This window comes from Salmo salar, chromosome ssa09 (assembly GCF_905237065.1).
Source record: "Salmo salar chromosome ssa09, Ssal_v3.1, whole genome shotgun sequence".
Classification (NCBI taxonomy): domain Eukaryota; kingdom Metazoa; phylum Chordata; class Actinopteri; order Salmoniformes; family Salmonidae; genus Salmo; species Salmo salar.
Window position 1 is genome coordinate 155549006 of NC_059450.1, and position 11365 is coordinate 155560370.

The window sequence follows — 11365 nt, forward strand, 5'->3', positions numbered from 1 at the left end:
CCCTCCCCTCCCCTCCATCAACCAGGTACCTGTCTATAACTCCAGTAGAACAAAGCCCTCCCCTCCCCTCCATCAACCAGGTACCTGTCTATAACTCCAGTAGGACAAAGCCCTCCCCTCCATCAACCAGGTTCCTGTCTATAACTCCAGTAGAACAAAGCCCTCCCCTCCATCAACCAGGTACCTGTCTATAACTCCAGTAGGACAAAGCCCTCCCCTCCCCTCCATCAACCAGGTACGTGTCTATAACTCCAGTAGGACAAAGCCCTCCCCTCCCCTCCATCAACCAGGTACCTGTCTATAACTCCAGTAGAACAAAGCCCTCCCCTCCATCAACCAGGTACCTGTCTATAACTCCAGTAGGACAAAGCCCTCCCCTCCCCTCCATCAACCAGGTACCTGTCTATAACTCCAGTAGGACAAAGCCCTCCCCTCCCCTCCATCAACCAGGTACCTGTCTATAACTCCAGTAGGACAAAGCCCTCCCCTCCCCTCCATCAACCAGGTACCTGTCTATAACTCCAGTAGAACAAAGCCCTCCCCTCCCCACCATCAACCAGGTACCTGTCTATAACTCCAGTAGGACAAAGCCCTCCCCTCCCCTCCATCAACCAGGTACCTGTCTATAACTCCAGTAGGACAAAGCCCTCCCCACCATCAACCAGGTACCTGTCTATAACTCCAGTAGGACAAAGCCCTCCCCTCCATCAACCAGGTACCTGTCTATAACTCCAGTAGGACAAAGCCCTCCCCTCCCCTCCATCAACCAGGTACCTGTCTATAACTCCAGTAGGACAAAGCCCTCCCCTCCCCACCATCAACCAGGTACCTGTCTATAACTCCAGTAGGACAAAGCCCTCCCCACCATCAACCAGGTACCTGTCTATAACTCCAGTAGGACAAAGCCCTCCCCTCCCCTCCATCAACCAGGTTCCTGTCTATAACTCCAGTAGGACAAAGCCCTCCCCTCCCCACCATCAACCAGGTACCTGTCTATAACTCCAGTAGGACAAAGCCCTCCCCTCCATCAACCAGGTACCTGTCTATAACTCCAGTAGGACAAAGCCCTCCCCTCCCCACCATCAACCAGGTACCTGTCTATAACTCCAGTAGGACAAAGCCCTCCCCTCCATCAACCAGGTACCTGTCTATAACTCCAGTAGGACAAAGCCCTCCCCTCCATCAACCAGGTACCTGTCTATAACTCCAGTAGGACAAAGCCCTCCCCTCCATCAACCAGGTACCTGTCTATAACTCCAGTAGGACAAAGCCCTCCCCTCCCCTCCATCAACCAGGTACCTGTCTATAACTCCAGTAGGACAAAGCCCTCCCCTCCCCTCCATCAACCAGGTACCTGTCTATAACTCCAGTAGGACAAAGCCCTCCCCTCCCCACCATCAACCAGGTACCTGTCTATAACTCCAGTAGGACAAAGCCCTCCCCTCCATCAACCAGGTACCTGTCTATAACTCCAGTAGGACAAAGCCCTCCCCTCCATCAACCAGGTACCTGTCTATAACTCCAGTAGGACAAAGCCCTCCCCTCCATCAACCAGGTACCTGTCTATAACTCCAGTAGGACAAAGCCCTCCCCTCCATCAACCAGGTACCTGTCTATAACTCCAGTAGAACAAAGCCCTCCCCTCCCCACCATCAACCAGGTACCTGTCTATAACTCCAGTAGGACAAAGCCCTCCCCTCCCCTCCATCAACCAGGTACCTGTCTATAACTCCAGTAGTACAAAGCCCTCCCCACCATCAACCAGGTACCTGTCTATAACTCCAGTAGGACAAAGCCCTCCCCTCCCCTCCATCAACCAGGTACCTGTCTATAACTCCAGTAGAACAAAGCCCTCCCCTCCCCTCCATCAACCAGGTACCTGTCTATAACTCCAGTAGAACAAAGCCCTCCCCTCCCCTCCATCAACCAGGTACCTGTCTATAACTCCAGTAGGACAAAGCCCTCCCCTCCCCTCCATCAACCAGGTACCTGTCTATAACTCCAGTAGGACAAAGCCCTCCCCTCCCCACCATCAACCAGGTACCTGTCTATAACTCCAGTAGGACAAAGCCCTCCCCTCCCCTCCATCAACCAGGTACCTGTCTATAACTCCAGTAGGACAAAGCCCTCCCCTCCCCTCCATCAACCAGGTACCTGTCTATAACTCCAGTAGGACAAAGCCCTCCCCACCATCAACCAGGTACCTGTCTATAACTCCAGTAGGACAAAGCCCTCCCCTCCATCAACCAGGTACCTGTCTATAACTCCAGTAGAACAAAGCCCTCCCCTCCATCAACCAGGTACCTGTCTATAACTCCAGTAGGACAAAGCCCTCCCCTCCCCTCCATCAACCAGGTACGTGTCTATAACTCCAGCAGCTCTATAGAAATGAACCTGCATAGAGATCTGGAACATTACACTAGAACTGCCACTTATATGACTACACACAACTTCTTTGCTCAGCCATTTTTGGGGGTTCTATATTGACTCGCTGTTTCTCCCGCAGGTCTTTGTTGATGGGGAGGAGCCAGTGAAAAAGCCTCTGGACGGGATCTATGATGTGGACACTGCCAGGGAGAGCGTGGTAAGTAGGTATCGCGCACACACACACACACACACACACACACACACACACACACACACACACACACACACAGCCAGGTACCATTCATCCTCCTAGCTTGGTGGATAACTGATACTGAGGCATCAGTCAAAGAACAGATTGAACCCCATTTACACAATCTTTAGGCTGGTAGGGAATACACTAAGTCGTTTGTTTGGGCTATCTGTACTTTTACTTTACTATTTATATTGTTGACTACTTTTGCTTTTACTTTGCTACATTCCTAAGGAAAATATTGTACTTTTTATGCCGTACATTTTCCCTGACACCTGAAAGTACTCGTTACATCTTGAATGCTAAGCAGGACAGGAAAATAATGAAATTCACGCGCTTATCAAGAGAACATCCCTGGTCGTCCCTACTGCCACTGATCTGGAGGATTCACTAAACAGAGAACATCCCTGGTCATCCCTACTGCCTCTGATCTGGAGGACTCACTAAACAGAGAACATCCCTGGTCGTCCCTACTGCCTCTGATCTGGAGGACTCACTAAACAGAGAACATCCCAGGTCGTCCCTACTGCCTCTGATCTGGAGGACTAACTAAACAGAGAACATCCCTGGTCATCCCTACTGCCTCTGATCTAGAGGACTCACTAAACAGAGAACATCCCTGGTCATCTCTACTGCCTCTGATCTGGAGGACTCACTAAACAGAGAACATCCCTGGTCGTCCCTACTGCCTCTGATCTGGAGGACTCACTAAACAGAGAACATCCCTGGTCATCCCTACTGCCTCTGATCTGGAGGACTCACTAAACAGAGACCATCCCTGGTCATCCCTACTGCCTCTGATCTGGAGGACTCACTAAACAGAGAACATCCCTGGTCATCCCTACTGCCTCTGATCTGGAGGACTCACTAAACAGAGAACATCCCTGGTCATCCCTACTGCCTCTGATCTGGAGGACTCACTAAACAGAGAACATCCCTGGTCATCTCTACTGCCTCTGATCTGGAGGACTCACTAAACAGAGAACATCCCTGGTCGTCCCTACTGCCTCTGATCTGGAGGACTCACTAAACAGAGAACATCCCTGGTCATCCCTACTGTCTCTGATCTGGAGGACTCACTAAACAGAGAACATCCCTGGTCGTCCCTACTGCCTCTGATCTGGAGGACTCACTAAACAGAGAACATCCCTGGTCGTCCCTACTGCCTCTGATCTGGAGGACTCACTAAACAGAGAACATCCCAGGTCATCCCTACTGCCTCTGATCTGGAGGACTCACTAAACAGAGAACATCCCAGGTCGTCCCTACTGCCTCTGATCTGGAGGACTCACTAAACAAGAGAACATCCCTGGTCGTCCCTACTGCCTCTGATCTGGAGGACTCACTAAACAGACAACATCCCTGGTCGTCCCTACTGCCTCTGATCTGGAGGACTCACTAAACAGAGAACATCCCTGGTCGTCTCTACTGCCTCTGATCTGGAGGACTCACTAAACAGAGAACATCCCTGGTCGTCCCTACTGCCTCTGATCTGGAGGACTCACTAAACAGAGAACATCCCTGGTCGTCCCTACTGCCTCTGATCTGGAGGACTCACTAAACAGAGAACATCCCTGGTCGTCCCTACTGCCTCTGATCTGGAGGACTCACTAAACAGAGAACATCCCAGGTCGTCCCTACTGCCTCTGATCTGGAGGACTCACTAAACAGAGAACATCCCTGGTCGTCCCTACTGCCTCTGATCTGGAGGACTCACTAAACAGAGAACATCCCTGGTCATCCCTACTGCCTCTGATCTGGAGGACTCACTAAACAGAGAACATCCCTGGTCATCTCTACTGCCTCTGATCTGGAGGACTCACTAAACAGAGAACATCCCTGGTCATCCCTACTGCATCTGATCTGGAGGACTCACTAAACAGAGAACATCCCAGGTCGTCCCTACTGCCTCTGATCTGGAGGACTCACTAAACAGAGAACATCCCTGGTCGTCCCTACTGCCTCTGATCTGGTGGACTCACTAAACAGAGAACATCCCTGGTCATCCCTGCTGCCTCTGATCTGGAGGACTCACTAAACAGAGAACATCCCTGGTCATCCCTACTGCCTCTGATCTGGAGGACTCACTAAACAGAGAACATCCCAGGTCGTCCCTACTGCCTCTGATCTGGAGGACTCACGAAACCAACATGCTTTGTTTGTAAATGATGTCTGAGTGTTGGAGTGTGGCCCTGGCTGTCCGTAAATACATTTTAAAGAATAACTAGAAAACGGTGCCATCTGGTTTGCGTAATATAAGGAATTTGAAATAATTTTTACTGTTGATACTTAAGTATATTTTAAACCAAATACTTTTTCACTTTTACTCAAGTAGAATATTACTGGGTGACTTTGACTTACTTTACTTTTATATTTTACTGAAATATGAGAGTTGGGTACTTTTTCCACCACTGACAGGTAGTCATGCAGATAGGTAGTTGTAAGCTAGTTCTAAACAATGTCTTTCTATCTCTCCAGAAGAGTCACGAGGGGACAGCGAAGAGCCTTCCTCAGGTCAACTCAGACAGTCACATGACAGACGGTGATATCTGGGTGCCTGACCACCTGACCCCGTCCTGGGTGTGTCTACCTAACGACCAGCCTGTCCTCGTCATCATCCAGCCTGGAGAGTCTGCTCTGGATGTTCTGGAGACCATCTGCAAGGTAACTACCAACTTAACTAACCTACACTGGAGGACCATCTGCAAGGTAACTAGCAACTTAACTAACCTACACTGGAGGACCATCTGCAAGGTAAATAGCAACTTAACTAACCTACACTGGAGGACCATCTGCAAGTTAACTAGCAACTTAACTAACCTACACTGGAGGACCATCTGCAAGGTAACTACCAACTTAACTAACCTACACTGGAGGACCATCTGCAAGGTAACTAGCAACTTAACTAACCTACACTGGAGGACCATCTGCAAGGTAACTACCAACTAACCTACACTGGAGGACCATCTGCAAGGTAACTACCAACTTAACTAACCTACACTGAAGGACCATCTGCAAGGTAACTACCAACTTAACTAACCTACACTGGAGGACCATCTGCAAGGTAAATAGCAACTTAACTAACCTACACTGGAGGACCATCTGCAAGGTAACTAGCAACTTAACTAACCTACACTGGAGGACCATCTGCAAGTTAACTAGCAACTTAACTAACCTACACTGGAGGACCATCTGCAAGGTAACTACCAACTTAACTAACCTACACTGGAGGACCATCTGCAAGGTAACTAGCAACTTAACTAACCTACACTGAAGGACCATCTGCAAGGTAACTAGCAACTAACCTACACTGGAGGACCATCTGCAAGGTAACTAGCAACTAACCTACACTGAAGGACCATCTGCAAGGTAACTACCAACTTAACTAACCTACACTGGAGGACCATCTGCAAGGTAAATACCAACTTAACTAACCTACACTGGAGGACCGTCTGCAAGGTAACTACCAACTAACCTACACTGGAGGACCATCTGCAAGGTAACTAGCAACTTAACTAACCTACACTGGAGGACCGTCTGCAAGGTAACTAGCAACTTAACTAACCTACACTGGAGGACCATCTGCAAGGTAACTACCAACTTAACTAACCTACACTGGAGGACCATCTGCAAGGTAACTAGCAACTTAACTAACCTACACTGGAGGACCGTCTGCAAGGTAACTAGCAACTTAACTAACCTACACTGGAGGACCGTCTGCAAGGTAACTACCAACTTAACTAACCTACACTGGAGGACCATCTGCAAGGTAACTACCAACTTAACTAACCTACACTGGAGGACCATCTGCAGCTTTCCAGAGTAGAGAATAATGATGTTAAGTGGTCCGTTCATCACTTCCTGTCCTGGACTAGTTTAGTGTTCTAGTAACGGTGTTGTATAATACTTTCAGGTATGTGTGAAAGGGTTAACTGGCCACAACAACAACAAAAAGTGAATCAAATCAAGTCCGTTTGTTAGTGAAAACGGATGGCAGACAGATGATAATGATGTAACACCTTAACATGACTCTCTACAGAACATAACTGGACTGATGTCAGTCCATGACTTCCCAGTTATTACTCCCTAATCAAAGACCTGTCCCCCTCCTCCTCTCCCCCTGTCCTCCTCCTCTCCCACTGTCCTCCTCCTCCTCTCCCCCTGTCCCCCTCCTCCTCTCCCCCTGTCCTCCTCCTCTCCCACTGTCCTCCTCCTCCTCTCCCCCTGTTCCCCCCCTCCTCTCCCCCTGTCCTCCTCCTCTCCCCCTGTCCCCCTCCTCCTCTCCCCCTGTCCCCCTCCTCCTCTCCCCCGTCCCCCTCCTCTCCCCCTGCCCCCCTCCTCTCCCCCTGTCCTCCTCCTCTCCCCCTGTCCTCCTCCTCTCCCCCTGTCCCCCCTCCTCTCCCCCTGTCCCCCTCCTCCTCTCCCCCTGTCCCCCTCCTCCTCTCCCCCGTCCCCCTCCTCTCCCCTGTCGTCCTACTCCTCTCCCCCTGTCGTCCTACTCCTCTCCCCCTGCCCTCCTCCTCTCCCCCTGTCCCCCTCCCTCTCTCCCTGTCCCCCCTCCTCCTCTCCCCCTGTCCCCCTCCCTCTCTCCCTGTCCCCCTCCTCCTCTCCCCCTGTCCCCCTCCCTCTCTCCCTGTCCCCCCTCCTCCTCTCCCCCTGTCCCCCTCCTCTCCCCCTGTCCCCCCTCCTCTCCCCCTGTCCTCCTCCTCTCCCCTGTCGTCCTCCTCCTCTCCCCCTGTCGTCCTCCTCCTCTCCCCCTGTCCTCCTCCTCTCCCCCTGTCCCCCTCCTCTCCCCCTGTCCCCCTGTCCCCCTCCTCCTCTCCCCTGTCCCCCTCCTCTCCCCTGTCCTCCTCCTCTCCCCCTGTCCCCCTCCTCCTCACCCCCTGTCCCTCTCCCCCTGCCCTCCTCCTCTCCCCCTGTCCCCCCTCCTCTCCCCCTGTCCCCCTCCTCTTCTCCCCCTGTCCTCCTCCTCTCCCCCTGTCCCCCTCCTCCTCTCCCCCTGTCCCCCTCCTCCTCTCCCCCTGTCCCCCTCCTCTCCCCCTGTCCTCCTCCTCTCCCCCTGTCCCCCTCCTCTTCTCCCCCTGTCCCCCTCCTCTTCTCCCCTGTCGTTCTCCTCCTCTCCCCCTGTCGTCCTCCTCCTCCTCTCCCCCGTCCTCCTCCTCTCCCCTGTCCCCCTCCTCCTCTCCCCCGTCCTCCTCCTCTCCCCCTGTTACCCTCCTCCTCTCCCCCTGTTCCCCTCCTCCTCTCCCCCTGTTACCCTCCTCCTCTCCCCCTGTTCCCCCCCTCCTCTCCCCCTGTTCCCCTCCTCCTCTCCCCCTGTTCCCCCCCTCCTCTCCCCCTGTCCTCCTCCTCCTCTCCCCCTGTTACCCTCCTCCTCTCCCCCTGTTCCCCTCCTCCTCTCCCCCTGTTCCCCTCCTCCTCTCCCCCCTGTTCCCCCCTCCTCTCCCCCTGTCCCCCTCCTCCTCTCCCCCTGTTACCCCCCCTCCTCTCCCCCGTCCTCCTCCTCTCCCCCTGTTACCCTCCTCCTCTCCCCCTGTTCCCCCCTCCTCTCCCCCTGTCCCCCTCCTCCTCTCCCCCTGTTCCCCTCCTCCTCTCCCCCTGTCCCCCTCCTCCTCTCCCCTGTCCTCCTCCTCTCCCACTGTCCTCCTCCTCCTCTCCCCCTGTTCCCCTCCTCCTCTCCCCCTGTTCCCCCCTCCTCTCCCCCTGTCCCCCTCCTCCTCTCCCCCTGTCCCCCTCCTCCTCTCCCCCTGTCCCCCCTCCTCCTCTCCCCCTGCCCCCCTCCTCCTCTCCCCCTGCCCCCTCCTCCTCTCCCCCTGCCCCCTCCTCTCCCCCTGTCCCCCTCCTCCTCTCCCCCGTCCGCCTCCTCTCCCCCTGTCGTCCTACTCCTCTCCCCCTGTCGTCCTACTCCTCTCCCCCTGTCCCCCCTCCTCCTCTCCCCCGTCCGCCTCCTCTCCCCCTGTCGTCCTCCTCCTCTCCCCCTGTCGTCCTCCTCCTCTCCCCCTGCCCCCTCCTCTCCCCCCTGCCCCCTCCTCTCCCCCTGTCGTCCTACTCCTCTCCCCCTGTCGTCCTACTCCTCTCCCCCTGTCGTCCTCCCTCCTCTCCCCCTGTCCTCCTCCTCTCCCCCTGTCCCCCTCCTCCTCTCCCCCGTCCTCCTCCTCTCCCCCTGTTACCCTCCTCCTCTCCCCCTGTTCCCCCCTCCTCTCCCCCTGTCCCCCTCCTCCTCTCCCCTGTTCCCCTCCTCCTCTCCCCCTGTCCCCCTCCTCCTCTCCCCCTGTCCTCCTCCTCTCCCACTGTCCTCCTCCTCCTCTCCCCTGTTCCCCTCCTCCTCTCCCCCTGTTCCCCCCTCCTCTCCCCCTGTCCCCCTCCTCCTCTCCCCCTGTCCCCCCTCCTCCTCTCCCCTGTCCCCCCTCCTCCTCTCCCCCTGCCCCCCTCCTCCTCTCCCCCTGCCCCCCTCCTCCTCTCCCCTGCCCCCCTCCTCTCCCCCTGTCCCCCTCCTCCTCTCCCCCCGTCCGCCTCCTCTCCCCCTGTCGTCCTACTCCTCTCCCCCTGTCGTCCTACTCCTCTCCCCCCTGTCCCCCTCCTCCTCTCCCCCCGTCCGCCTCCTCTCCCCCTGTCGTCCTCCTCCTCTCCCCCTGTCGTCCTCCTCCTCTCCCCCTGCCCCCTCCTCTCCCCCTGCCCCCCTCCTCTCCCCCTGTCGTCCTACTCCTCTCCCCTGTCGTCCCTACTCCTCTCCCCCTGTCCCCCCTCCTCCTCTCCCCCGTCCGCCTCCTCTCCCCCTGTCGTCCTCCTCCTCTCCCCTGTCCTCCTCCTCTCCCCCTGTCCCCCTCCTCCTCTCCCCCTGTCCTCTTCCTCTCCCCTGTCGTCCTCCTCTCCCCCTGCCCCCCTCCTCCTCTCCCCCTGTCCCCCCTCCTCCTCTCCCCCTGTCCCCCTCCTCTCCCCCTGCCCCCCCTCCTCTCCCCCTGTCCCCCTCCTCCTCTCCCCCGTCCGCCTCCTCTCCCCCTGTCGTCCTACTCCTCTCCCCCTGTCGTCCTACTCCTCTCCCCCTGTCCCCCTCCTCCTCTCCCCCGTCCGCCTCCTCTCCCCTGTCCCCCTCCCTCTCTCCCCCTGTCCTCCTCCTCTCCCCTGTCCCCCTCCTCCTCTCCCCCTGTCCTCTTCCTCTCCCCTGTCGTCCTCCTCTCCCCCTGCCCCCCTCCTCCTCTCCCCCTGTCCCCCTCCTCTCCCCCTGCCCCCCTCCTCCTCTCCCCCTGCCCCCTCCTCTCCCCCTGTCCCCCTCCTCCTCTCCCCCGTCCGCCTCCTCTCCCCCTGTCCTCCTCCTCCTCTCCCCCTGTCCCCCTCCTCCTCTCCCCCTGTCCCCCCTCCTCCTCTCCCCCTGCCCCCCTCCTCTCCCCCTGTCCCCCTCCTCTCCCCCTGTCCTCCTCCTCTCCCCCTGTCCTCCTCTTCTCCCCCTGTCCTCCTCCTCTCCCCCTGCCCCCCTCCTCTCCCCCTGTCCCCCCTCTTCTCCCCCTGTCGTCCTCCTCCTCTCCCCTGTCCTCCTCCTCTCCCTCTGTCCCCCTCCTCCTCTCCCCCTGTCCCCCTCCTCTCCCCCTGCCCCCTCCTCTCCCCCTGTCCCCCCCTCCTCTCCCCCTGTCCTCCTCCTCTCCCCCTGTCCTCCTCCTCTCCCCCTGTCCCCCCTCCTCTCCCTCTGTCCCCCTCCTCCTCTCCCCCTGTCCCCCTCCTCTCCCCCTGCCCCCTCCTCTCCCCTGTCCCCCCCTCCTCTCCCCCTGTCCTCCTCCTCTCCCCTGTCCTCCTCCTCTCCCCCTGTCCCCCTCCTCCTCTCCCCCTGTCCCCCTCCTCCTCTCCCCCTGTCCCCCTCCTCCGTCAAATAAAGTTGTTTTCAAATGGTTAACATCTTGGTGTATTATAGTACTCACAGCATTTGTGTTCTGAAATGAAACGGACATATTTTCACTAATATGCTGTTATTATTGAGATGGTTTAAAATGTGTTCAGCTTCAACACAGTTTACAGTAAGTGTTGATCAGCTCGTTTGATGACAGACACACTGAATTCTTGAAATACCCTTCTTCTAGTGCCCTCTGTGTCCCCATTCTCCAGCTTTTAACACAGTGTGCACTTGCACACTTCCAGTCATGGATCTAACAACGTTGGAAGCTCCCTCTAGCCAATGATTACACCAATCCATGAAGTGTACAAGTGCACACTTTGGGAAAAGGGTGGAGAATTGAGATGCTGCCCTACCCTGTACCAATCCTCTTTTTCTCTACTTAACTCCACACTCTGAATCATTACTAAAGTGTGTGTGTGTGTTTGTGGTGTGTGTGTGTGTGTGTGTTTGTGGTGTGTGTGTGTGGTGTTTGTGGTGTGTGTGTGTGTGTGTGTGTGTGTGTGTGTGTGTGTGTGTGTGTGTGTGTGTGTGTGTGTGTGTGTGTGTGTTCTCTACTTAACTCCACACTCTGAATCTTTACTAAAGTGTGTGTGTGTGTGTGTGTGTGTGTGTGTGTGTGTGTGTGTGTGTGTGTGTGTGTGTGTGTTCTCTACTTAACTCCACACTCTGAATCTTTACTAAAGTGTGTGTGTGTGTGTGTGTGTGTTTTTGGTGTGTGTGTGTGTTTGTGGTGTGTGTGTGTGTGTGTGTGTGTTCTCTACTTAACTCCACACTCTGAATCTTTACTAAAGTGTGTGTGTGTGTGTGTTTTTGGTGTGTGTTTGTGGTGTGTGTGTGTGTGTGTGTGTGTGTGGTGTGTGTGT

At 55.7% G+C, this 11365-nt stretch overlaps 1 protein-coding gene across 1 annotated transcript in view; it reads left to right on the forward strand.

The window, feature by feature from the left end:
- The window catches only part of LOC106613327 (rho guanine nucleotide exchange factor TIAM1), a 150444-nt gene that overhangs the window by 82847 nt on the left and 56232 nt on the right, over nucleotides 1-11365 (forward strand). Inside the window, exons 11-12 of the mRNA XM_045724874.1 lie at nucleotides 2507-2584; nucleotides 5096-5281. Coding sequence (XP_045580830.1) covers nucleotides 2507-2584; nucleotides 5096-5281 — 264 coding nt within the window. The remainder of the gene's footprint in view (nucleotides 1-2506; nucleotides 2585-5095; nucleotides 5282-11365) is intronic.